The 23571-nt window shown below is 39.8% G+C and overlaps 2 protein-coding genes across 2 annotated transcripts in view; both read right to left on the bottom strand.

Annotated features, from left to right (window-relative positions):
- Nucleotides 1-12857, bottom strand: part of ppp2r5a (protein phosphatase 2, regulatory subunit B', alpha isoform) — a 34198-nt gene extending 21341 nt beyond the window's left edge. The window contains exons 1-2 of the mRNA XM_044048583.1: nucleotides 11836-12857; nucleotides 568-764 (exon numbers count right to left, since the gene is read on the bottom strand). Of these exons, the coding sequence (XP_043904518.1) occupies nucleotides 568-764; nucleotides 11836-11983 (345 nt within the window). The 5' untranslated portion in view covers nucleotides 11984-12857. The remainder of the gene's footprint in view (nucleotides 1-567; nucleotides 765-11835) is intronic.
- Nucleotides 12858-14158: 1301 nt separating this feature from the next.
- dtl (denticleless E3 ubiquitin protein ligase homolog (Drosophila)) lies at nucleotides 14159-22875 on the bottom strand. The gene is made up of 15 exons (XM_044048582.1): nucleotides 22656-22875; nucleotides 21114-21251; nucleotides 20905-20997; nucleotides 20763-20824; nucleotides 20436-20556; nucleotides 19692-19757; nucleotides 19468-19583; nucleotides 19267-19340; nucleotides 18889-18995; nucleotides 18676-18780; nucleotides 17834-17946; nucleotides 17646-17735; nucleotides 17351-17474; nucleotides 16507-17132; nucleotides 14159-15030 (listed from the first exon to the last, which is right to left on the bottom strand). The coding sequence occupies exons 1-15, from the start codon at nucleotides 22705-22707 to the stop codon at nucleotides 14965-14967; spliced, it is 1953 nt and encodes a 650-aa protein (XP_043904517.1). The 5' UTR covers nucleotides 22708-22875; the 3' UTR covers nucleotides 14159-14964.
- Nucleotides 22876-23571: the final 696 nt, after the last annotated feature.

Here is a 23571-nt window from a genome sequence, read left to right as displayed (position 1 = left end):
GTGTAGGTGTGGGAGTGTGAATGGTTGTTTGTATGTTAGCCCTGCGATGTCCAGCGACAGACGTCTCATGCCTATGTAAAGGTCTTGTCATGAATACAAAAATGATAATAAGTATCTTGATAATCACACTGCACAAGAGTCACTCATTTTCTTACTTACAATAATGTACAGTGTGATGCCATGGAAACAATCACTGCCACAAACATTATGTGAAAAGACATTTTATGGAAATAGCTGGAGAGTCTCAAAATTAGCTTCACAAAAGAAAATAGATTATTTACGTTGTATAATAAAAATACCAGAGAGAAAGTCATTGGACTCAGTTCTGGTGTATTGGCTGCCAGCCATTTTCAGAGCAGTGGTCGAATTGATGTCTATAGCAGTCAATGGCAGCCAGTGAGTTAAATTAAGTGGAGAGTTAAGTATAAATACAGAAATGTTCCTCATGTTCCTCACAACCAGCCTAGAATGACATGTAATAATCCATCCATTTTTGCAAATGCACAGGATGCTACAAGTGATTGTGAACAGAGATCTGTGTGGTTGTGCAGAATAAATTTTTCTCACCATATTAGTGATCTCTGGGTATGTGGTCTCCACCAGCACCCCTCTGTTGGTAGAAACATAGTCCACAAGCTCGTTGAGCGTCGCCCTCTTTATCTCCTTGCTCTTCAGGTCCGTCACAGAGTCGAAGAAGTCAAAGAGGACACAACACTGCTGGAGTTTCTGGGAGAACAGTTCCTGCTGCTCTGTGGAGGGGGCATCTGGAATCACACACAAGGGGGAAAATATGCTGGATTAATGCTTATATATTAAGATTAAAATGCTTTATAGGAGACATTACAACTGTGAGTGTAACCATGTGTGTTATGAGTCGCTTGTGCAGACTAAGATGAAAGTTATACATCGTCTTTGACATCACCAACTGATTCAAATCCTAGTTGAGGAAGTCTGAAAGCATCACAGACAGAAAGAATATATTTAAAGATATATAACACAACTACAAATCACCACACAATACGCCAAAGTATTTTGCCCCACACCGGCAGAGCCGAGTCATTCTAGGCTTCCATTATAAAGCCTTTTATGGATTAGACGGTGAGAGCTTTCAGGTTGTATTAAAGCTGTCAAACTTGACCCCAGCTAAGCTATGTACAGCATTTGGCAGCCATCCCAGAAATCCATTGACACACTGTACAGTGATGTCCTGTTTCAACTCAGCAGAGGCTCATTGGAGGCTCACAGAGGTCTTTCTGCAACAGGAGTAGGAAGACTTGGCTAATGTGAACTAACTCTCGGGCTCTGATTTACAACACTTCCCAAACGGGACACCCCAAAGGTTGTGAGGTTACGAAAATACACAAAGCATTCATTACAAATGTTGACATTCGGGTACAGTAAAATTGCTCATTAAAATTGATGAATAAAGTGTACAGCTTGAGATGGAAACATAATATGGGCTGAAAAAATGTGTTAATTACACAAATTACTTTGTTACGATTTCCCATCACTACCAGTTGAGTCAAATGTGCATGATGTGAAGCAGCTTTTCCTTTCAATAGCTACAGTCATGTTCACCAATTTCTCTAAAATTGATTATATACATTCACAAAAAGAATGAGTTGCTTTGATGTCATGATGAATATGCAGGTAAACTGAATATCGCATTTTAGACAGAACTTGCAAATTGGAGGGATCGCCATGATGCCTCAGAAAAACATTTATGTGAATGAGTAAGTAAAGTTTTGACAGTTAGAGGAGAGGAGGGGGAGTGGGAGAAGTGATTGTGTTGCAGTGTCTTAGTAAGCAACTTTATGCAAGTGATCAGGCATTATATCATGAAATAGTGTGGCATGGGGACATTGCACAGTCACGGACAGACAGCGAAAAACTTTTCACAGCTAGAGAAAATATTCCAGTGGTGCTGACAGCTTATGCAGTACTTACGCAACAAAATCTATAGTTCAGACAGGCAGCCTGCTGACGCCGACTGAATGTAACATCTGAGTGCAACTACCCCGAGCTGACTTGTTAACACAGTACTCTGTCTTAATGCCAATTTTCCCATAGTATTGAATACTAAGATGATTCCATGCTGAAAGGGCAGACTGGATACCAAACTGAAATAAGAATGGAGGAGGCCATGATGCCTGCAGCATTAATGTTGCTGTCAAGAGGGCAGCTCAATATTTGTTCCCTGTGGAGTGGTATGTGGTGGATTTTTGTGGGGCTAGGTGTCATCTCTTTGGGCAGACATGAATAATTCAAAACGTTCCGTGGTTTGAGGAAACCATTTTCAGGGAGTAAATGTGAACAATAAATCAGTTTGCTTGAATGCAACTCTGAGCAAGAACGGAAATTACATAATTTCATAAAGGTCAAACTATACATCTATGCTGTGGAGGTATTTACTCTTGTTGGATAATCAATACAGCATTTGTTTACGGCAGGTAAAGCATAAGCAAAACTCCTTTTTTTGTCAAGAGCAGGTTGGTATATCACGATAGGGATTTATCTTTATCCTCCAGACAAGAACTAGGCGCTTTTAAATACAGTCTGACATGTGGAAGATTTTCTCAATGCGAGGCTATTTTTGTATTTTTAGATAGATGCATTAGTGCACAAACTCCTCGGGGTGCTTAGTGAGGGAGGGAGGAGAATATTTCCATTAGGACTGTGAAGCTATGAAAGAGAACAAGGTGGAGAAGAAAACATCTGCAAGTAATTCCAATTAATCAGGCGGACAACACTCTACGTGGATTCGGCTAACCCTAACCCACGGCTTTTGAGAATGAGAAAAATAACATTTCACTACCCACCTGAGGAGTTTTATCTTAAAATCACAAAGAACATTAGCAGAGATGAGACTAGAGGTGGGCAATCGTCTAAGATATCATCGGGATTGTTGTTTTAGTGATATGCAAATTGACATTATGGAGTATCTAAATGCAGAAGCCCTCCTTGCTGCAGCAGTAAGCACTAGTGGGCTGACGTGATCACATGATCAGAACAGTCTTTGCTGCACAATTTCCTTTACAACACAGCATTTGAATGTTTACAAAATTCCAAAAAATAATGAGATAGTTCTTATCCATATCATACCCGCCCCTAGATGAGACAACACATTTAATCTCTCAGTATTGTATATTCTGACCACAGTGTTTTACAACAGGCCTTAGGAATCACTTAGGACTATTATCTGGATACAATAACATGCAATTTCATAACCACAGACTGCCATGAGTAAGAAAGTGGTAGCATTAAAAGCTGGGAGACGGATACAGTACAAGATGTATAATTATTCCTTTTAGACCTTTAAATTACACAGTAAACAATCACTAATTATCTGAACTGTTGCTATTGTTGTTGTTACAAGAGGAGCCAAAGGTTGTATCGTTTTTCCAGGTAACCTTTTGAACATCTTGAAAATGACATCCCCTAAACTGACAAACAGAGGACGCCTGGTGTCTTACAAACACAGCAAGTACACATTGATTTTGGGTGGCAGCGACAGACAGCAAACAACAGCTATTCTCTTCTGTATTTTAAGAAGACTGCAGCTGTTGTCATGCAGAAACTAAATGTTGCTCAAGCTTATCCGCTGTGATGTTTTCCCAAGACCATTCAATGCTGGTCTCTAAACTGACCATAGGTCTAAGTGTGTGAGTGAATGGCTGTTCGTGTTGGCCCTTCCATAGAGTGTACCCTGCAATACAACCGATGTCAGCTCCAGCCCCATGACACATGTGGAGGATAGAGTGGTAGACATATAATGCTGGTTATATTTTATTTCTATTGTAAACACGGTGAAAACCACATTGGTTTGTCACTGGGAAAGAAATACTATGTTGGGATCTGTTAAGTACAGTATTTGCAGAGCCAGCCATGTTTGGCAGGATGTCACTGTACAATGCTGCTGTTATTACAACATCCGATAGGTGCGTGTTCATTTTGATGAAATGCAACAACTTCTCTTCATGTGTTGACATTTAACTGCCCTCACGAGAAATAATAAAAATGTATTTGGAGCAAGTACCCATTTTTCAAAAACGTCCTGCGTCAACGACTTCAACAATAGTATAAAATTTGAGTTTTATGACGCAAAAACCCTGAAACTGTCCAGATATGTGCTTGTCAACCACAGCAGTGCATCGGAAGTCAGAGGAAATGCATGGTGAAATGTTTAATTAACAACAAACGAGGAAAACAGATTTGATATTTGAAGCCACCAGAGCCTTAAACACAGAACAGCCATTGTTAAGAGTATAAAAAGAGATATAAAACATAAGCTTTGGCCCTTGTCTTCACCGGAAGACAGTCCTATAAAAAACAGGAGATGTATGTTAGGAGGAAAGCGTTAGAGAGAACTTCCACTACCACCATTAACAAAACATAAATTACAGGAAAATCAATTGGAAGGGGGGAAGTGAAAAGAATATTGTATAATCTATGTTCAAGTGTGTTGTCTGTACATGCAGCATCACAGCTTAAATATATCACATTTATTTTTATCACAACTGAGATGTAAGTTAAGATATTTTGTGTGCAGACACAGAGCACACAGTTGTGCAAAAGGGTTGCAGTTAGGGCTGTCACTTTTTCCAACAATCAAGTTCAAACTAATTTATGACCTATTATTTTTTTTCCAAATAAATTCGAAATAGACACATTGTGACCACATTATGCGTCACCTGTGACTGAGTATAGAAAGAACAGAATCACAAAGTATGAAAAAGTTAACACATTCAAGTTTAAAATAAAAAAAAAACAACTGCTGGACTTGGACCCATAACAGATGCCTCAAATGTCTGCACCATCCTGCATTTTTAACAGAATGCAACACTGCACAAGGGTGTGTGTGAAGATAATGGCCGCTATGCAACTGTTTTCCATTTTAAAATCGCATGTTTCATTTCTACATTGATTGATGGATGTGCTGTGCCCTGGGAACATTGCGCTTTGCTGATGCTTGTGACTGCAACCGTGAAGGTGAGTGATGCCTTTGTGGGAAAAAAGTTGGAGGAAAAAAAGTTTGAAGGTCATTATTTTAAACATTTAACACTACAAAAATATATAATTCAGAGCTAGGACAGGTTGATAATGTGCAGCTAAGACCTCAGTTTACATTATGATTGCCACTGCTCTACAACCACGGCATTTTTTTTTTTAATACTGAAATGCATTTTCTCCGATCTGTAGTGTCCACATGGATCAATGACCGACATGGGGGTAGAAACACTGGTTGTCCAGACATATGGACTATCAAATATACGACAAACGTATCAAATCATACCCAACAAAAGCGTGCCACACGAAAACCACTTCACGCCAATGTCTGCCCTTTTCATGCTGTCAACATTTCATAGAACTATAGCCAAGCAGAAAGACACCAAAACAAACTGAGGGAAACTATGCAGGTCAGGCGACCTCTAAATAGTGGGAAAGTTAGTCCTGCAGGCATCACATGGTACACAGACTTGAGGAGTTTAGGCAGACTTCCTCACATTAGGAAACTTTAAATGTGCTTGTGTAACCTGTCCAATAGAACAGATTCTTACATGAAAGGTAATTACATTTGCAGCTCAATGTCTCCGGCTAAAACAAATATTCAAATATTGTGACTGGTTCAGAAGCATCACTAATAGATTTTTCCAAGGACACGACCAGCTCTGTAACTCAATACTGACACCCCGGTTATGGTTTAATTAAGGACTGAGGTCCAGATTTGCAGCCTGCACATTATGCAAAGGAGACATTTGGGTTGAATACAGCCTTAATGTGAGTTCTGTCTGGAAGGGTGAACACGGGGGAAATGTATTGCATGTATTGCACTCATTTCACCGATCATATTGATGAAGCACTTTCAAAAACAATACAGATGGCAAAAGTGATGTGTGGAAACATTAAAAAGCCTCGATATTGTGTAGAATATGGCCAAGGGCATACTGTAGCTGCTGAACTGGATGGGTAGATTTAGCCTGCTGTCCATCTTTGTTTAGAGAAATCTTTTAATTTGACTGCTGTGGCGAGAAATGTCACTCCACTATCTACATTTCTATGTAGAAAGATAGGGAGGGGGTACATGGAAAGATGTTAGACACCAATGTTTGCTTGCTTTGTGCCCCTGCTCATCTGAGATCCTATTAAACCTATTAAACACAATATTAAACAATACTATTAAACCTGCAAACAAGTGCAATCTATTAGCCGATTGGTTAAAATAATCTACTATTTTGATCAACACTTGATAGTGTCAAACCTTAGTGCAGACACTGTCAGATTTCAGCCTCTGAAATAGGAAGATGTTTTGTTTTTGGAGTATTTGAATCATTTAAAGATGGAAACAGTCAACCAGACTTGGTTGAGCCAAACATGAAAGGGAATAATAGTCCTCACAAGGTTTGCCATTTTAATCTTTATATGTTTGTTCTATGAATGGTAATACATGCCTTTTGAGAAACCACTAAGGCTGGTTAACTTGCATTACTCTGGGAATTACTCTGAAACTTGATCATGTGCTACAGTTGTTGAGAAAGATGAACGTCAGATGATCTGGCCAAAGGAGGTCAGGACCGTACAGTGAAGTACGGTCCTGCAGCAAATTTCTTTACCCATCTTGGCTAATAGATTTCAACAAGTCCAACTCTATATTCATGTTACCAGCTCATTAATCCCCAACAGTCCAGCAAGTTCACACTATTCCTCTTTTCTCACTGTCAGCAGTTACCGGGATATTTAAAAGAAGAAGCACCAATGTCAAATAACCTGTTGGTTTCAGGTTCTCTAAGGTGACACTGATGATCTTGAGCCATTTGATATAGAATGATAAATATTTATGTTTGGATCAATTGCATCAGTCAATTAAGGCACATAATAACACCATAAATAAGTGAATTGAAAAAAAGAATTGAAATAATAGTGATTCTACAAGTTAATGATATATCAATCACACAAAACATAAGGCACATGCTTCGTCAAGCATGCATACACTCATTGACAGAATGTCTCATTGCATTTATGGACACACATAATGACATTATGATCCAAAGACTTTGTAGATAATAATATAGCAACAATCTCACCTTTCAGTAATCTATTAAAAATTATATATTCAGCTTATGAAAAAGACAATTACACATCTTTCCAACACCCAGCCCTGGTTTAAGTTGGTTATTATATGAGCAGGGAACCATGACTAAGTCTTTACTATAAATAGGTAAATGCAAATGCTAACCTGTCAGAAGCCACGCATTTATGGCAGTGACAGTGACAAAACAAACACAGAACACCATCTCAGTCCAACACAAAAGGTTTATCCCTTTCATCATTGATTTGCCCTTAGCTGACAGACTGCATGGAAACACTGCAACTCTTGTCAATCAATAGGCAAATAGTGGATGCATATTAAAAAAAAACAGAAAAACAAATAAGGTGGCTAAAACTTAACTCAAAAATTGCAATAAAATGCATAAAAGACATGCTGAATTTCATATCCGTTAAATTAATAGTTCCAACAAGAGACTGGTTGTCTTTACTGATGAGAGAAAGTAAGAGAGCCCTGTCTTTTAGATGCATGTGTGGGAACCAATCACAGAATTTCAAAGCAATGCTCCTCATTGACTGATACCGTGAACGTATGAACTATATTTAGGCTATTGACAAAAATACACCACTGGCCAAACATGTGCTTAGATCTGGTTAGAAATCACGACTCAGCTCAAAATATCACTCCTGAGACAGAAATATCCAAATAAAAGAAGCAGGCTGCATTTGGAAAGTAAAATGTTTCCCTGGCTTGCTCTCAAGGCTTATGGCTGCCATGGCAACAATGTTGGGTCTCTGAGTGACTCATCTTTTCAGTGTCTATCACCCAACAGGAGCTATAAGCACTCGAACCTCTCCACTGCAGGAGGGATGAAGAATCTCTGCAGTGTATCTTTGAGGACCTGAAACATGCCCGGCTGTACAGATTTCCTTTCTTAGTCATGTTACTCTAGGAACGAACTCATGTAAGGATACTTGATTTAAAATAGAAGGGCTATGGTCAATTACTTCTTATTTCCTGGCTTTTTGACAACTGTGTAAATAAAGTCCAACACAGCGAGCAGATAAAAACAATACCAGTACCACCATTTTGTTTTGTTTCATACACTTACACATACGGGCAGCGATGCCAGAGCATGCAACCTGTTTGTTAGCACATATTTGTGTGAACTGTGATTATACTACAGACACGACAGATGGTGAGTGAATTTAAACAAGTTGGAATAATCATGACTGGTCCTGCAAACATCCTACGGGTTCAAATGGAGGCGGTAACAGGATTTTACTATTTAAGGACTCACGCTTATTAAACAAATAATACACAGTGAATATACAATAAATCCATAGATCCAAAATATATATAGAAAGTTTGGCATCCATGACAATGTATGTGTTATCAACAAACACTACCTTAGCTCTGTAGTTATATAAATGGCTAACATGATAATACAAAATCCTGACATTCAATGCACTATGTCAAGGCATGACAAGGTATGCCTGATAGCCAGCCCAATCACTGGTTAATAAAGTTGTGTGCATGTGAGAGAGAAACAGTGGGGTTAGACAGGGTTAAGTGAATCAATACCCCGAGGATTGTTCTATAATGAAGGACAAACATAACATCACAGATATTTCATATAATTACAAGAATTATAATTCTAGTTTTCACAGTCCAGCTTATTTGTAGGAAAATTGGTGGTATGGCTCATTAAAAGCCTTTTCCTACATGGTGCCAATAACAGTGTCATACATCGATGACATCAGCTCACATAAGATAACATATACACACATATACATACATACATACATACATACATATATATACACACACATATACATATATATACATATATATATATACATATATATATATATATATATATATATATATATATATATATATATACATATATATATATATGATCAATCCTGTCCTTTAAAATTGAATGACAGCAGTGAAACCAACTTGTTTGTGGCAGGTTTTGTTTTCAGCATTCGAGAAGTTGCATCATGCTGAAAAGCTCCAACTACTTGACCAGGCAGGTTTCTGCTTTTTCCCAAATAACATCACCACTGCTGACAAACTGTTGAGACTTGTCTACAGTACATGGGTAAGCAAATTTAAGTCCAGTCAACATAAGTGTTGTGCACCACCTTCATACTGGAAATTCTCAACAGTTCCGACTACTCTATATAGCATTATGCTCTCAATATATGACTGTTTTATACACTGTAATACCGCAGATTAGTTGGCCAAAACTACAATTCAATAGTTCCATTCACCTGTATTATTATAGCTTATAGCACAATCCAAGATGGTTGCTGCACTTGAGAAATTGCTTGTGAAAACATGCTAAAGTAAACACTGGAAATACTCACACTGTTGTGCATGGAAATTAAATAAACACAGTTGTATGCAGGCTCAGGAGTGTCCCATTTAACTGCAGGCTACAGGAACACACAAAGCAACAGGTACCTAGTCGGGTGCGTGCTTAGAGTGTCACATCACTGGTTCCTGAAAATGCTTAATTCACTTTTAATTTGACTGTTGTTTTGTATGACATGGCCTTCATTTTGATCCCTCTATATTTCGGGGTTGGAGACAAAATGTGTCCATGTCCAGAAACATCAACATCTGCCAAAATACTCAAAAACCATGTCTGCGTAAGTTCCGGCTTCAGTGGGAGTCTCCAGGACACACAAGGTGAAAACAATAACACCGCTGCTGCCAGGGGCAGTAATACCTGAGGTATTTCTCCTTTTATACAGAGCAGCACTACACTTGACAGGTAAGGAACAGACTCCTTGATAAAAGGTCACATGCCATACTTAACCTGACCTTCACCCCACATGTCTACCTCTACCTACAACAGAGTTCTGCATCAACTCACAACAGACTCTCAAAAATGAATACAGGCTACCCATATTGTGCATGCGTCACTTAATGCATTTTTGCTGTCTCTTATGCAATGTCCCCAAAACAAACGCCAACCGCTGATAATTTTAAAAGAAGACATCTCATGTGATTCTAATGTTTTCATTGTGTGAAAATACAACTTTGGACGCTAACATGCAGTGTAGTTACAATTTATACCAGCAAATGGCACACATTGGCCAAAGCATTATGTAATTAGCAGGAGAAGAAGTAAGCAAAGCTAGATGAAGCAGCACCTTCACCTGGACGTACCGTCACAACTCAGACAGAACAGTGCAGCTACAGCCATGATGCTACTTCTAGTGGATCACTACTTTTGAAATGCATTTTAACAGTTCTGAATCAGACACAACTGTGACAAACTCTCTGTGACAAATTGTTAAATTATGTTTAAAAATTCTAAATAAAAAAAGATGCATGGAATGTGCAACCCTAATTGTGACTAAACTTTAGTAATGGCCTTGGATCAAGCAGCTTGTTACCATCAGGTTCCTAACCAGCACACATTCATGCAGAAATTATTTGGCTGGTGCATGGGAATAAATTGACCTGAGACAAGCCAGCTTCATGCTTCTTCAATGAGATGTCCTAGCCATTCCCTGGCACGGGATTTGTGTGATACTTCAGCATGTTTGCAATGGAAATGGTTGGCAACATTAAACCATATAAACTTGTCAAGCAGAAGAGAAAGGGATTGCTCAGCATATCCTTAACTTGTTCAACAATGTTAGTTTGTTAACTTATTGTCACTCAGTTGTCTGTCAATTGTCCTTGTTGTGTCTTCTTTAACACAATTAAAGTTACACAGTGAGCAAAAAACAAACAGTCAAATTCCCTGTATGTGGTACTCCTTGGCCAATAAAGATTCTAATTTTATTTATTTTAAGCAGTCTAGATCACCATCATCCTACAAGAGGAAAAACACAGCAGTCGGGAGTTCTGTCAACCATTTCCCAAATAATTTTGCCATACACCTGAATACAAACGAGGTCTCTCACTGATTGGGTCAAATGGGATTGATGTGCAGTTTGTTTGTTTGTTTTTTCATGCAAAAACCGTAGATCAAGATTATTCTGGTTGTGCTGCTACATGTCAATTCAGCTCCAGGCTGCTCAAGTGAAGCTAATTTGCATCTAAGCACAAATCCACTATTGTAGACAGCTGTGCAACTTTTGTATTATTCCCTGTGTAACACCTAACAGAGTGAAATGTTTGAAGATGTGTTCACAAATGTAAAGTGAGTTTGACTATGGTCGGTTTGTGCACAGATAATATAGGTTTTATTGCACATCATAATAAAAAGCTCCCACAATAAGTTGATTGTGGTAAATTATTGATTTATTTATTATTATCATTATTTAACCATCACTTGTTAATATATTCCATAAGTGATTTAACAGTGATGCATCTTTCCAGTCATGCACATAGACTATATAATATATAAAGCTGATGTAGTCCTCCATTTATCAAGGTGAATCTAACAGGGAAATTATAGTTCACCGAATAGCCACTAGGAGGCGGTAACAATGTTTGCAAAAAGAATTACATTTGAGAAAAAAAAAATCTCAATTTAATTACATATGGAAATATTTTCCTGAGCAGTTTGTCTCAATAGCACAAAATGTCGATTTTGAAAATGACGGTCACATTTAGGGGAAAATGGACGATAAACCACAGTATATATGAATGGACTGAGACGGTTTCCTGCCTCGTGTGACCTGCATACAGTATAATTCTGAAACTGCTTTCACGTGTTTACCACACTTGTTGCTGATGCAGCGGGACACATCGTACACAGGTAATAATGACAGACTTGCCTATTTTAAGCGGCAGACCCCTTCATCCTCTTACCGTACCTTTGAGCTGTGGCAGCGGTGAAAGCTCCACCGGAACGCTGTGGGTGCGGTACTGAGAAGAGCCTTGGGATCTCCTCTGTCTCTGGGCCTTCCTCATGGACTTTCGCGTGAACCCGTCCACTTTCTCGGATGCAGAGATGGCCGACATTTTGACGCATGAACTGACGGGCGGACTTCACACAAGCAATGGTATTATTCCTCTGGGCAGACTGCAAGGTTTCCTCTTCACCTCGGCAAAAAAGTGGGAAAATCGAACGGCACGGCTTGAAGCTTATCCAGCTGTAGTGTTAATTCGTATTAGCCGACATGTCATTCGGGGTTACACTGCTGCATCATGATGGGAAAATATCCTTAAAACACGAACTAAAAAGCCTAACAACTCATGGCATTTCCTGTAGCAGCAAACGGCAGACTGAAACGATCCGAGTTTCTAAATTTACGACAGTTCCTGATGATTCCTTGTGTTTGCAAATGGTCCACCTGTTGTAAAACGCACGAAAGACATTGTCATCAAAAGTTACCTCAAGCACCCGCAGGAGCAAACTGCTAAGATGCTAACTGCTGCACCTAGCTAGCTGGCTGGAATTAGCTTACGCTAAGTACGTCACTGGAACAGTTTGCACCGCTTTTCAGAGGGGGGAAAAGTTACGGAGTAAAAAATGCCCCGCCGTGAGAAGATATTTCTTCGTAGAAACGTATCGTGCGAGTCTTCAAGTTTTGTTTTTTTTTAATCCCAGCAACACTTCCGGTGAGTGTGTTTTCACAAGAACTATCCGCGATCGATGGAGTTCAAAAATGGCTCGACGGCTGAATCGCATTTACAGCACTAAAAAGTTAGCCCGGTGACCCGGTTTTAACTGGAAATCCTCACTGGCTTTAATGCGCAGCCTCAGTCTCCACCAGTCGTCCTCAAAGACAACAAACTGGCGGACGTCGTGCTGAAAATGCAGACATGTAACTCCCTGTGCCGCCGATCTGTCGCTTCTCTTCGGCTGTTGGTGGTGGACCACAGAGCCTGACAGGCAGACGTCACTGACTGACAGCTGCGCCGGCCAATGGCAGTGCGAGAATCAAACACTGGAAACTTCTCAACCAATCGTTGGCCAGAGAAAGAGAGGGGCGGATGAACACGTGACGTGGGAAAACAAATAGGTGACTTGGAGCAGTTGAATGAGGAGTGGCAGCTGTGGTTTCTTTTATCTGCACCAATATTAACACCTCGTACGTTCTCGTTGCGGAAGATATACAGTACAATCACACGTTTTGAACCAATCGATTAAATTTGTATTATATCCACCTTCTGTCATTTCATACTGACAGAGGTCTCAAACTCATGGCCCGTGGGCCACTTGCAGCCCTCCAGTTGATTTCATGCGGCCACCAATGTATTTCAAGGTAACCCTTCCATTACCAATCCTGTCACCACTGACATGATGTGGCATGCGTACTTCTCATTACCGTAACTCCTAGACTGTTTACGATAGATTCAAAAACTATGGACTGGTGATCTGTCCAGGGTGTGACCCCGCCTTTACCCCTATATCAACTGAGATTGGCACAGCACAATCAGTTGAATCAATTTCCTGTTGACCTTGTCACAGAAAAAGAAACAGCGAACTGCGACTGTGTATGTTCTGTATGTTTTGTACCTGCTGTACATGTTAATCATGATACAAATTAGATGGAGCATGGCTCTTGTGGTTGCTGTCTTGTCCAGTACTGCAGTTTATACGCCGTCTCCTTCTACTTCCAGGTCAAAAACTGGGGAGTAAATTTTGGTGCATGTGCGGAATGCCAAGTTTGACTAAACATATACATGCAGGAGTAATCGGACTATGAATCACATTGTCCAGCTATATTAGTCCGACAAAGACTAGCTCAATTTTAGTTAAACTGTCATTTAAAAAACAAATTAGTATGTAGATAGTATGTAATTAATTGATAATAAAACCTGTAAGGAAGATATTTACTCTTAGCCAATAATGTAATTTGTTATGTTATGGGTGATTGTTGTTTTATTAGAGAAAGTTGCTACAGTCGTCCCCCAAACATCACCTATTATCACATAATGTGAGCTGATATCAAGGAGCATAAAAACATTAAAGTACAATCTAAATTCTGGGGCTTGGATGATTGCAAAATTGTAAACCTGCAGCAGAATTTCAATTCATTTTTGTTGCAATTGAATTCCTGAATCAAACTAAATGCAGCAACAACTTGTACACTTGCTAAAAACACTGGGAACATCTACAGTATATAAACATTTTTCATCACAAAACACTGCTCATTGTAACAAACATAAATAAAGAATATACAACCAAGATCATGAAAACTGATTTTCATTTAATAAGGTAAGGCCACATTGAGCCCCTTGTTAATTAAATACAAACAAACCAATAACCATTGGTTATTTTGTACATATAAACAACTTGAGTGTTTGCTCAAGAAAAATGACAATCAGTTGATTTTTATATACAGTACATGCAACACTGGGAGTAAAACATCAAAACCAATGCAGGGAGAGGGGGAAAAAATAAACAAGAAATGAAAATACAAATGGCATGCATACAAAGTGCTGCTGAGCTTATCTCTGACCAGCTTACACTTTGAATCTTAGTGAAGTTGATAAAAAGGCCACAGAGCAAACAAGCTGTACTTTCTTTCTTCTAAAACAGCCACACCTGTGGACAAATATATTTTTTTCTATGACTTTGATGAGTAATGCCATGTTATTCTCCTTAACCTAATTATTGCACAGTATTCAGGGTCTCCTTTGTACATGTAATGTCTCTTATAAAGTTACCAGGTTTGCAGGAAGTGATTATTATCTCTGCAGAATGCTACCTGAGTAATTGAAGAGCACCAGAAAATGGTGTAGGAGGGAAATGCAAATACCCATGACCCAATTTAATAATAATAATAAAAAAAAAATACATAGGCAGACTCTCCTGTATAAAATATTTAGTATGACTTGCTTTTTTATCTTCATGCAACTCAGGTTTTTATACTTATGCAACCTGGACCTTAACCAGTGTTCTTATCATCTGTGTCTCTCCCTCATAAAAATACCCAAACTAAAAACACAGCATTTTATACAAAAGCACAGAACATCTGTTTGGCTCCAGCTGGTCAGTCCAGAGTCTGCCTCATGAAATATGTGGAGATTTTCTTCATTGTCTGCGGCGAACGGATTGTCTGTAAAACAAAGAAATATGAAAAACGTCAACCGCTGCAGTCCTCCTTTATAGATAATGTTCAAATATGACACATGCACGTGTCAACATCGGCACGGATAAGGAATTAGGGACAGGCCTCAGTCAACATACAATCATTCTTCAAGTATGCATTTCTTTTGAATTGCTGTTATTCGAGACTGGCAACATTCCAAGTAAATGAAACTGAAGGAAGGCATTAATAACAAGGCACAGGCAGAGGAAATAACACATTTCTGTCTTCACTGCGAGTCTCTCTTCTGTTCAACAAATGCTTAAGGCTGTTCGGGAAAACATTAGGGTTGGGACGATACCACTTTTTGTGTCCAATACCGATATCACAAACTCGAGTATTTATTGCTGCAGATATAAGTCCCATACAGTCATTTTAGACCATTTATGAACTATGAAACCATTTGTGCCGAGTCATTTCAAAGGCATAATTCTCCAACTGTGTAGCAAATATTGCTCTCCCCAAAAAGAAGAAATAAACAGCCCAAACATGACTGATTTTCTTTTACATGTTTATGCAGTCTCTGCATAGTGAAGCAAGCGATAAATAGGATTTTTGTATTGTATCGGATTTGACATAATTATCTGTCCAATATCCGACCCATACCAATTCCCGTCCCTAAAAAAAGATTTATTCATAACTGTAGTGCGTGACTTTTACATATAAGCAAACATTAATTAGATATAATTAAACCATTGTCAAATTAGTTCACACAAAGTGTTTTAGATGTCGTGTACCATGCTGCATACAGTACGCAATTAGATTTATGTCAAGACAATCAGAGGCATTGGCAAGATTGCGCGAGTAAAGCAAGACGGCTGCAAACAGTTTGGAGTATGATTGAAAACAAAAAGAGCCAACAGAAAATTTCAAAGGTGAATTGAATTCTTTTGCTTAAAATCCTGGTAGTTCAGAAGTTTGACGAGATAAACACCTCTTGTCCCCACCCACCGCTGCGCTGCTGCTGTATACACAGAAACACACCCTCAGTCAGGTCTTCATAGTGTTAGGGGTGTCTGAATCTCCAAATACTTCAGGAGTTCGGTCAATGTGTTTCTCAAGTCTGCGGTTGCCATGGTTACTATTAGCTGGCAGCAGCTTCAGGTTAGCAGGAGGAGGTAACGTGTAGTCGTGCTGCAATGGCTACAACGTTGTGTTTTTTCCCCCTCTGGCACATCTGCAGGACATCACACTGGGGGCGTGGTTAACCTTTGCTTTTGAAGGTCGAGATCGTGACGTCCCTTCAATCAATATTGGATTTACAATTGAGATCGTGACACCACTAGACAATATTATCTGACCGAGCCCGTTTTCAGATGAAGGAGCAGCATACAAATAACAATGCTTCTGTCCATGAAGACTAAACAAAAAGTTACGCACTGCCGCTTTAAGGCAACCTGGTATTACAGAACACAGATTCACTAAGCCTTGGAGTTTGGTACTTACCGGTGAAGCTGGTGCTTTGCCCTCCAGTTTCTTCGAGGCACTGGGACTTCTGGAAATACTCGGGCTTCCGTGACCTTTCCTCATCTTCTGGCCCATAACAGAGAGCCAGTCCTTTCCTCCGGAAGAGCAATTCTCCTTGCCAGATGAGGCTTGCTTGTCCTCTGTGTGACAGTCCGTTTGTACCGTGCTCTCCTGAGCTGGGCAGCAGATACCGGACGGGGCCCGGCTCCTCTTGGCTGCGGGGTAAAGTTCAGTAACGCAGTCACACTGCTCCGCATCCTCACAGCCCACAGACGCACCCGTCTCCAGCCTGCGTTTGGCCCGTCGCTCGCTGGGAGAAGCGCTGACCATCGGACTCTGGGGACACAGGCTCAGGACCCTGCGGAGAGGAGGGCTGGCCTGACTGAGTGAGCCTTGGCTCGGCGATAACCACTGCTTGATTGACGACGGTGTCCTCTGGCGAACAGCAGCAGCCTTTGTGTCCTGTGCAGGTGAAATGGTGCTGGAGGGGGACGGAAGGGCGGCTCCACTGGGAGCACAGGACGCTTGCTGAGGGGAGGCCAGTCCTCCAAGGCTCTGCAACTTCTGTGTCTTGGCAGGAGTCGTCTCAGCTGCAATTAAAGGCCCTTAAAAGAAAAACAGACATCTTTATTAGTCAAGTAGAAATGTTGTATTCAAGAGCAGGAAAGCAGAGATCTAAGCTCTTCTGTGTTTCACATGCCGAGGCAGACACACACAGAAAAGGAATCACTAATACCAGTAAAACTGCAGCAAAATTAAAGACAACACATACATACTGTGTGATTATGTAGTAGCTAAAAGATAGTTTATGTCAGTTACTGACTTGTGGGAGGTTTAGGACGCGCCCAGCCCACAAGGTTGGCTTCTCCCACTGCACACTCGGCTCCATCCATTTCCCGTCGAAGCCTCCAGATCCGAATTGTGTGGTCATCGGAGCAGGAAGCAATCTGCCAACAGAGCAGCGGAGATTACACAGAGCCGAAATCCAGCGTCCTGGTCCAAGTACAACCACTCCGCTTAGCAGCAGGAAAACAATCATAGGTCTCGGGGAAGAAGGAAACGGGAGAGAGATCACAACGCTAACAGAACGAGTGGGAACTGAGTCACTGAGGTTGTACCTTGGTGAAATCTGTCGGGCACCACACCACAGATGTCACTTCCTCGTTATGGCCTTGAAGTGTCATGGGAGGATGCTGAGGGTCAGAAATCTAAGAGAGGACAAATGAAATAGTTGAAAAACCTGAGTCACTGTAAACTAAAACAAGGTTTCCCATTTTATCCCAGTAAATGAAAATAAATACAATACCTTCCAAATGTATGTGTTATTGTCACTTGAGCCACTGGCCAAGAACTGATCATCTGGGCTAATAGTGGACTTGACATAAAATGAGGAGTTCTGGTGGCCACTGAATATGGTCACTGTGGAAGAAAGACAAGCAGAGACTAAGCATTATCACCGCTAACAACAGCACACAAAAGACTAAATAAACACAGTAACAAAAAATAAAAGAATCCAAAATCCACAACTTTCCTCTCTTCTGCTAAATCAGTATCATTTTTTAAATCACTTCTTAAAACTCCTTTTTGTAGACGTGCCTTTATGTGATGCCGTCTTTTTTTCCTTTTTTGTCACATTGCTCTTCTGTCTTTGCAAGCACCTTAAATAAATGAATAAGCTAAAAGAGGACTTAAAACGTACTGTCTTATTTGCATCTTTTGTTTTACTTCAAAGTTAAAACAGGGTTTTTGACTTTTTGTTTAAATGTTATTTTCCTTTCACTGTGAAGCACTTTGAGCTGCAAAAAAGGTGCGATACAAATAAAGTTCATTATATTCATATTAACTGAGAACTGCAGTGGTTTGTTTAGTGCTTCAAAATGGCTGCCTGCCCCACACAGTCAAATACTGTCCAGCTGATTCAGTCGTGATCAGCTGCCCAGTTATGTGACATTAGACATTAACCACATTTAAAACTCCTGATTAAAGCTACACAAAGTCCCTGCATCTCCACGTTTTATATGCATTAAACAGATGCAGCCCCTGCTCCTCAAAGGGCGCAAGTCTTGCAGCCCCATCTAGTGATAAACAACGGTATTGTGTCAGTTATCAACAGGAAACAGGAAACGCCCCGGCTCCGCTCTCGTTTACCTGGAGCCGTCTTTGTGCCACTGACGTTGAACGTGTAGATGTTGTCGTCCGTGCAGTTACACATGACGTTAGATCGCGTGGAGTCCAGGACGAGTCCCGAATAACCTGCAACACACACACACAAAACAATGTTTAGCTTGTTTTTTTTCATGAATTATATATAATATATATATAATATTTACAATTCGATTTCCAGTGCGGCACAAAACTCACCCAGTCTCATGCGCATGCAAGAACCCGGGTACGGGTACGTCTGCAGTGGAACAGGATCCTGACGGTGTGTGGTGTAGTTCTTTCTCAAATCCCACAGTTTGATTACTCTGAGGAATAAAATGGAAGAAAAATGACATTTAGATCAGCAACTAACAATGATTTTCCATAATGAATCAATCTGTCAATAAATTAAATAGTAGTTTAGTCTGTGAAATGTCAGAAAATGTGTGTATCCCAAACCTTAAAATAATGTCTTGTTTTGTTTACAAAACACAATTATTCACATTAGTTGACGATTAATTCATCATTGCAACCTTAAATGATCATAATAATCATTCATAAACATGCTGAATCATTGATAATGACATGGTTTATTACCCGTCAACGGCCCCAGAGGAGATGAGTGTGTGCTGATCCCGAAACAAAACCACCGTTACACTCTGCTGGGTGTCCTGTAAATAAGGAGAAGAGGAAGAAACGTCTGAAGATCATTTTTCACCTCTCGACTCGTTCCAAGTCTCTTCTCTTCTCTGTTTCACTGCAGTAAAGTAAACAGTGTCAGGTGTTGAGGAAACTCACCACACTTGGAGCCATGCCACGCGTGCTGCTCCGTCTCTTCTTCGTCTTGGAGACAGGGTTCGCGTCCGCTTTGTTGTGAGCGCCGCTGATCTGTTTCACTTGTCTGTAGAAACCGTCTTGAGAGGAAGACAGGATACGATCACACAACTAAATAAATAACCACAAACTTTATGTTTACGATTTTTTAAAAATCACCAATTGTCGTAAGTGAATTCAAACTCTACCTTTTTTGCTGCACCTGGTGTCCCAGACCATAATATTTCCGTCTCTGGCTCCAGTGCAGAACACGGCTGTTGAATTGAGAACAAACACAGCTTCAGTAGAGGTTTGAAATAAAATGTGAAACAGTGCAGTTGGAAAATTGCCATTGCTGAAAGTTAAGATTTATGTTGTGCAGCAAATCAAATCCTAAATCCTCTCACAAACTCTGCAAATAATGAAAAGTAAAACACCCAAGAGCATTTTGGCACATTATTTTGGTGATTTGTGTTATGGTTATGCAGTTAAGCACAAAAGTGCTGAACAATTTTATATAAATAAACAATATGGCTATTATTTTGACTGAAATTTTGACTAAGATAGGGTATGCGATACGAGAGAGAAGAGTCATTTATTTTTACATAATTTATTCTCATTTTCATTTGAATACATATTTAAACTGATTACTGTGTTTGTGCAGATCTGTGTTTGCTTCAGCCAGTAGAATATGATGCTACGTATAGGTCAAGACAATATAAAATGATACTTTTACACACACTTTGGCTTTAAGAACTATTGCTCCACCCTGTGGTATGTAATGTGCCGTCGGCTGTATTGTGGTTTTGATCAAATTTAAATTAATTGTTCAGCCCAAAAAAACAAAACATACATCATATCTTTAAAAAACAGTGTTTTCCTATGGACTGTCACTGAGAACAGGGCATGTAAATTTCCCTCCTGGATAACATTAGGTCAGATGTGTAACTTACCTTTCTCTTGAGGTGTGAATGCAACTGACTTGAGGCTGCAGAGGTGACCTTTGAAGCTTCCTAACATGTCTCCTGACTTCACATCCCATAGCCTAGCCATCTGGTCTCCTGCGGCCGTCACCTGAGGATGATGCACCAAGAGTTAACAATGTGCCTACTATGCAAAAAATAAATAAACTGGAGGAAAATATGAAAACAAGAGCAAACAAGACAAACCATCCAAAGAAAGACACATTATTACATGAAGGTGTGTCAATAAATGCGTCTAAAAGGGAGATTTTAAAAGGCCCATAGTTAAAATGTCACTGACTGACAATGTACACTCACCAGCTGAGGCTCTCCTGGTACCCACGCAATGTCAAAGACTGCATTCTCATGAGCCAGCCATTCTGAAAAGTTCATACACTATTAGTTTCTACTGTATTCTAATGATAGAAAGGGCAGCTGTGAACAAATGAGTCTCACAAACCTTTAAGAAGCGCTTTTTCTCTGCTCTCCGTGTTGTAGATTCTAACAATGCCTTCTTCATTAGCTGCTGCGAGGATATTCTGCGGATCCCCGACTAAACAGAAACAAGAGGAGAGAGAGAGCGTGCGTGTATGTGTGTGTGTCAGTTAGTTAAATAAATGACAACAAACACCAGTGAAGTCCTGTGACGGTAAAATGCAGGTGGGTTACCAGAGGAGAACGCTAATCCAAATGGAGGCACGGAGTCACCGAGGTTCCCGTGTGAGATGTGCTCATCGTGCCGCACACACTGGAAGCCGTGCAGCAGAGAACTCAGAGGAAACCTGGGCCGAGGGTCTGCGGGGAGGGCTGCACAGGAAAGAGTGTTTAGTAGGATGCTGCAGTCACATTAGTACACACAACTTTGTTTGTAGGTTTGCTTGCTACTGTAAATCTTCTGCTTGTGTTTTTTTTTGCCATGATGTTGGCCTTTCATGGTACATCAGTCCATGAGATGAATTTATGCAATTAAGACACAAATAAGGAAATCTGCGTTCACTAAAGTGAGAATTATTTGAATTGTATGGTAAAAATAAAAGGTTTAGAAAGGTTTAAGTCCTAACTAAATATTTAAGCTATGTAAATAAATGTATTTTAGGTCTGCTCCAATCTATCTATCTATGGGTTTTTACTATTTATTATGGTCTTAGTTCACAGGATTTGATGCATGGAAAAGGTGTTTTTAAGTTTGCCGCTCCCTGTAACTGGAACGCTCTGCAAAATTACCTTAGACTGAAGGATCTGGTCTCACTGGACACTTTTAAAGACCTTGAGACAGAGACTTCTGGCTGTAGATGTTTGTAACTGATTTTAACTGTCACTGAGCCAACGGTTTATTTAATCTATTTACTGTCTATTTCTTATGTGCATGATGATTATGGTGCTGCTATTTTAATGTTGTTAATGTCTGTAACTGTAAACTGTGCTGCTGCCTGTCTTGGACAGTAAAAGAGACAATCTCTTATCCTGGTTAAATAAAGGTTTAATAAAAATTGAAAGTGCAGCATTGTGACACAACTTTGCATAATTCTCACATAATTTCCCTTATTGGTTTAATACTTTGTTCTGCAGAGAAGGAGCTCCACATTTGGATCAAACAAGATTCACTTTTTCCTTGAACTGCAACAAATAATCAACTAATTCATATGCAAGTTGACACTATTGGCACTTAATTCAGACTGCAACCATTTCAATCACCAAAATAATCAATTTACTCATGTTTAACCAAAAATAACAAACACTGGTTGTGTATTTCTTTGATTTTGTCGTCCTTAATAAGTAGTAGTAGTAAATATCTTTTGGTTTGGACATTATACTAGACATTTTCACTGTTTGAGTGTCCATGACACACCCCAATCTACTTTGTGGTTTCTCAGTGCAACCACTGACCTAATGAGCAGTTATTTTAGGCTGAAATTGCAAGATCAAATTCAAAAACATGAATTTATATTTTGTGTGGTATAAAGTCATATGAGTCATGTCTATAGGCCATTGTACAATAGCTTCCATTTGCATCGACTGTAAAACAGCACGACTGATCTATTTAGAGGGAAATCTGTGTATTTTTACATATAATTCATTAAAAAATCTATCATTCTTTGTTTGAAGTGCATGCAAACACTAAATCTACCCAGATATCTACACGTGAATTTAGCTTGCAGTCGCCTTTAGCTGCGTCCCCGCAATAAACACAAGCGCGGATTATAATCTCACCATTCTGCCTCCGTCTGCCCACTCCTCTGTCAACAATAGAGCGGAAAAGCATCACTGCACTCCGGCACCGCACGATCTGGAGTTATTATTTTTTAAATCGGTACAGAAAAAGTAATCCAGTGTTCTTTTTTCCGCGTTGAAGTCGCTGCTAATACTACTTCTTCTACTGCTGCTGCTGCTGCTTCTGTTTCCCGCGAACACACCGCGACTGAATCCCCCGCTAAACCCGCGTCTCCCGCTGCCATTGGTGGAAACAGCAGCCACTTCCGCTCCAGCAACATTTACACATCCGCTTTCTTTGTGTCGGCTTCGTTTTTTCGTCAAGTTTGCCATAATTAACCCTTAACCACACTCAATTCTTTCAACATACAGACCTGGTAAACATAAATAAATTGAAATATGTAAAATAAACGTCTAACAAAATACACATTCTCATAAAATCTCAATAAATAATGTTCTGTGAAATATCATCATGAATAATTGCTTTGTCGTGATTTTTAGCTCATTCCCCACATAGTTGAACCTTTCTCCCCCACGACTGGCCCCCTCACATGACCAGACTGGACACTCATTGGCGCCCTGGTCATTTGAGTTTGCGACCCCTGGTCTAAATGGTGGTCACAATTAAACATCACCATTAACCAACCAATCTAATTCTAAACATATTCTTTATTACTGTGAAAAATAAACAAAAAAAGTATTATATAAATAAATCCGAGCGTGGTGGGGCATTTTAGGGGGCTCAAACCTTGTGAAACTTGTGTCACTGACACTTATATGACTGAATCTTGATTAAAATATGTTTACTTTTAACTTTTATACATAATTATTTACAGCAAATATTGGGTTTTAAGTAGAGCTGAGACGATTAATCGATTACTAAATGAATCGACAACTATTTTGATAATCGATTAAT

Source organism: Solea senegalensis, linkage group LG17 (assembly GCF_019176455.1).
Source record: "Solea senegalensis isolate Sse05_10M linkage group LG17, IFAPA_SoseM_1, whole genome shotgun sequence".
NCBI lineage: Eukaryota > Metazoa > Chordata > Actinopteri > Pleuronectiformes > Soleidae > Solea > Solea senegalensis.
The sequence above is the reverse complement of the archived record's forward strand: the minus strand, read 5'-3'. Positions and strand labels throughout refer to the sequence as shown.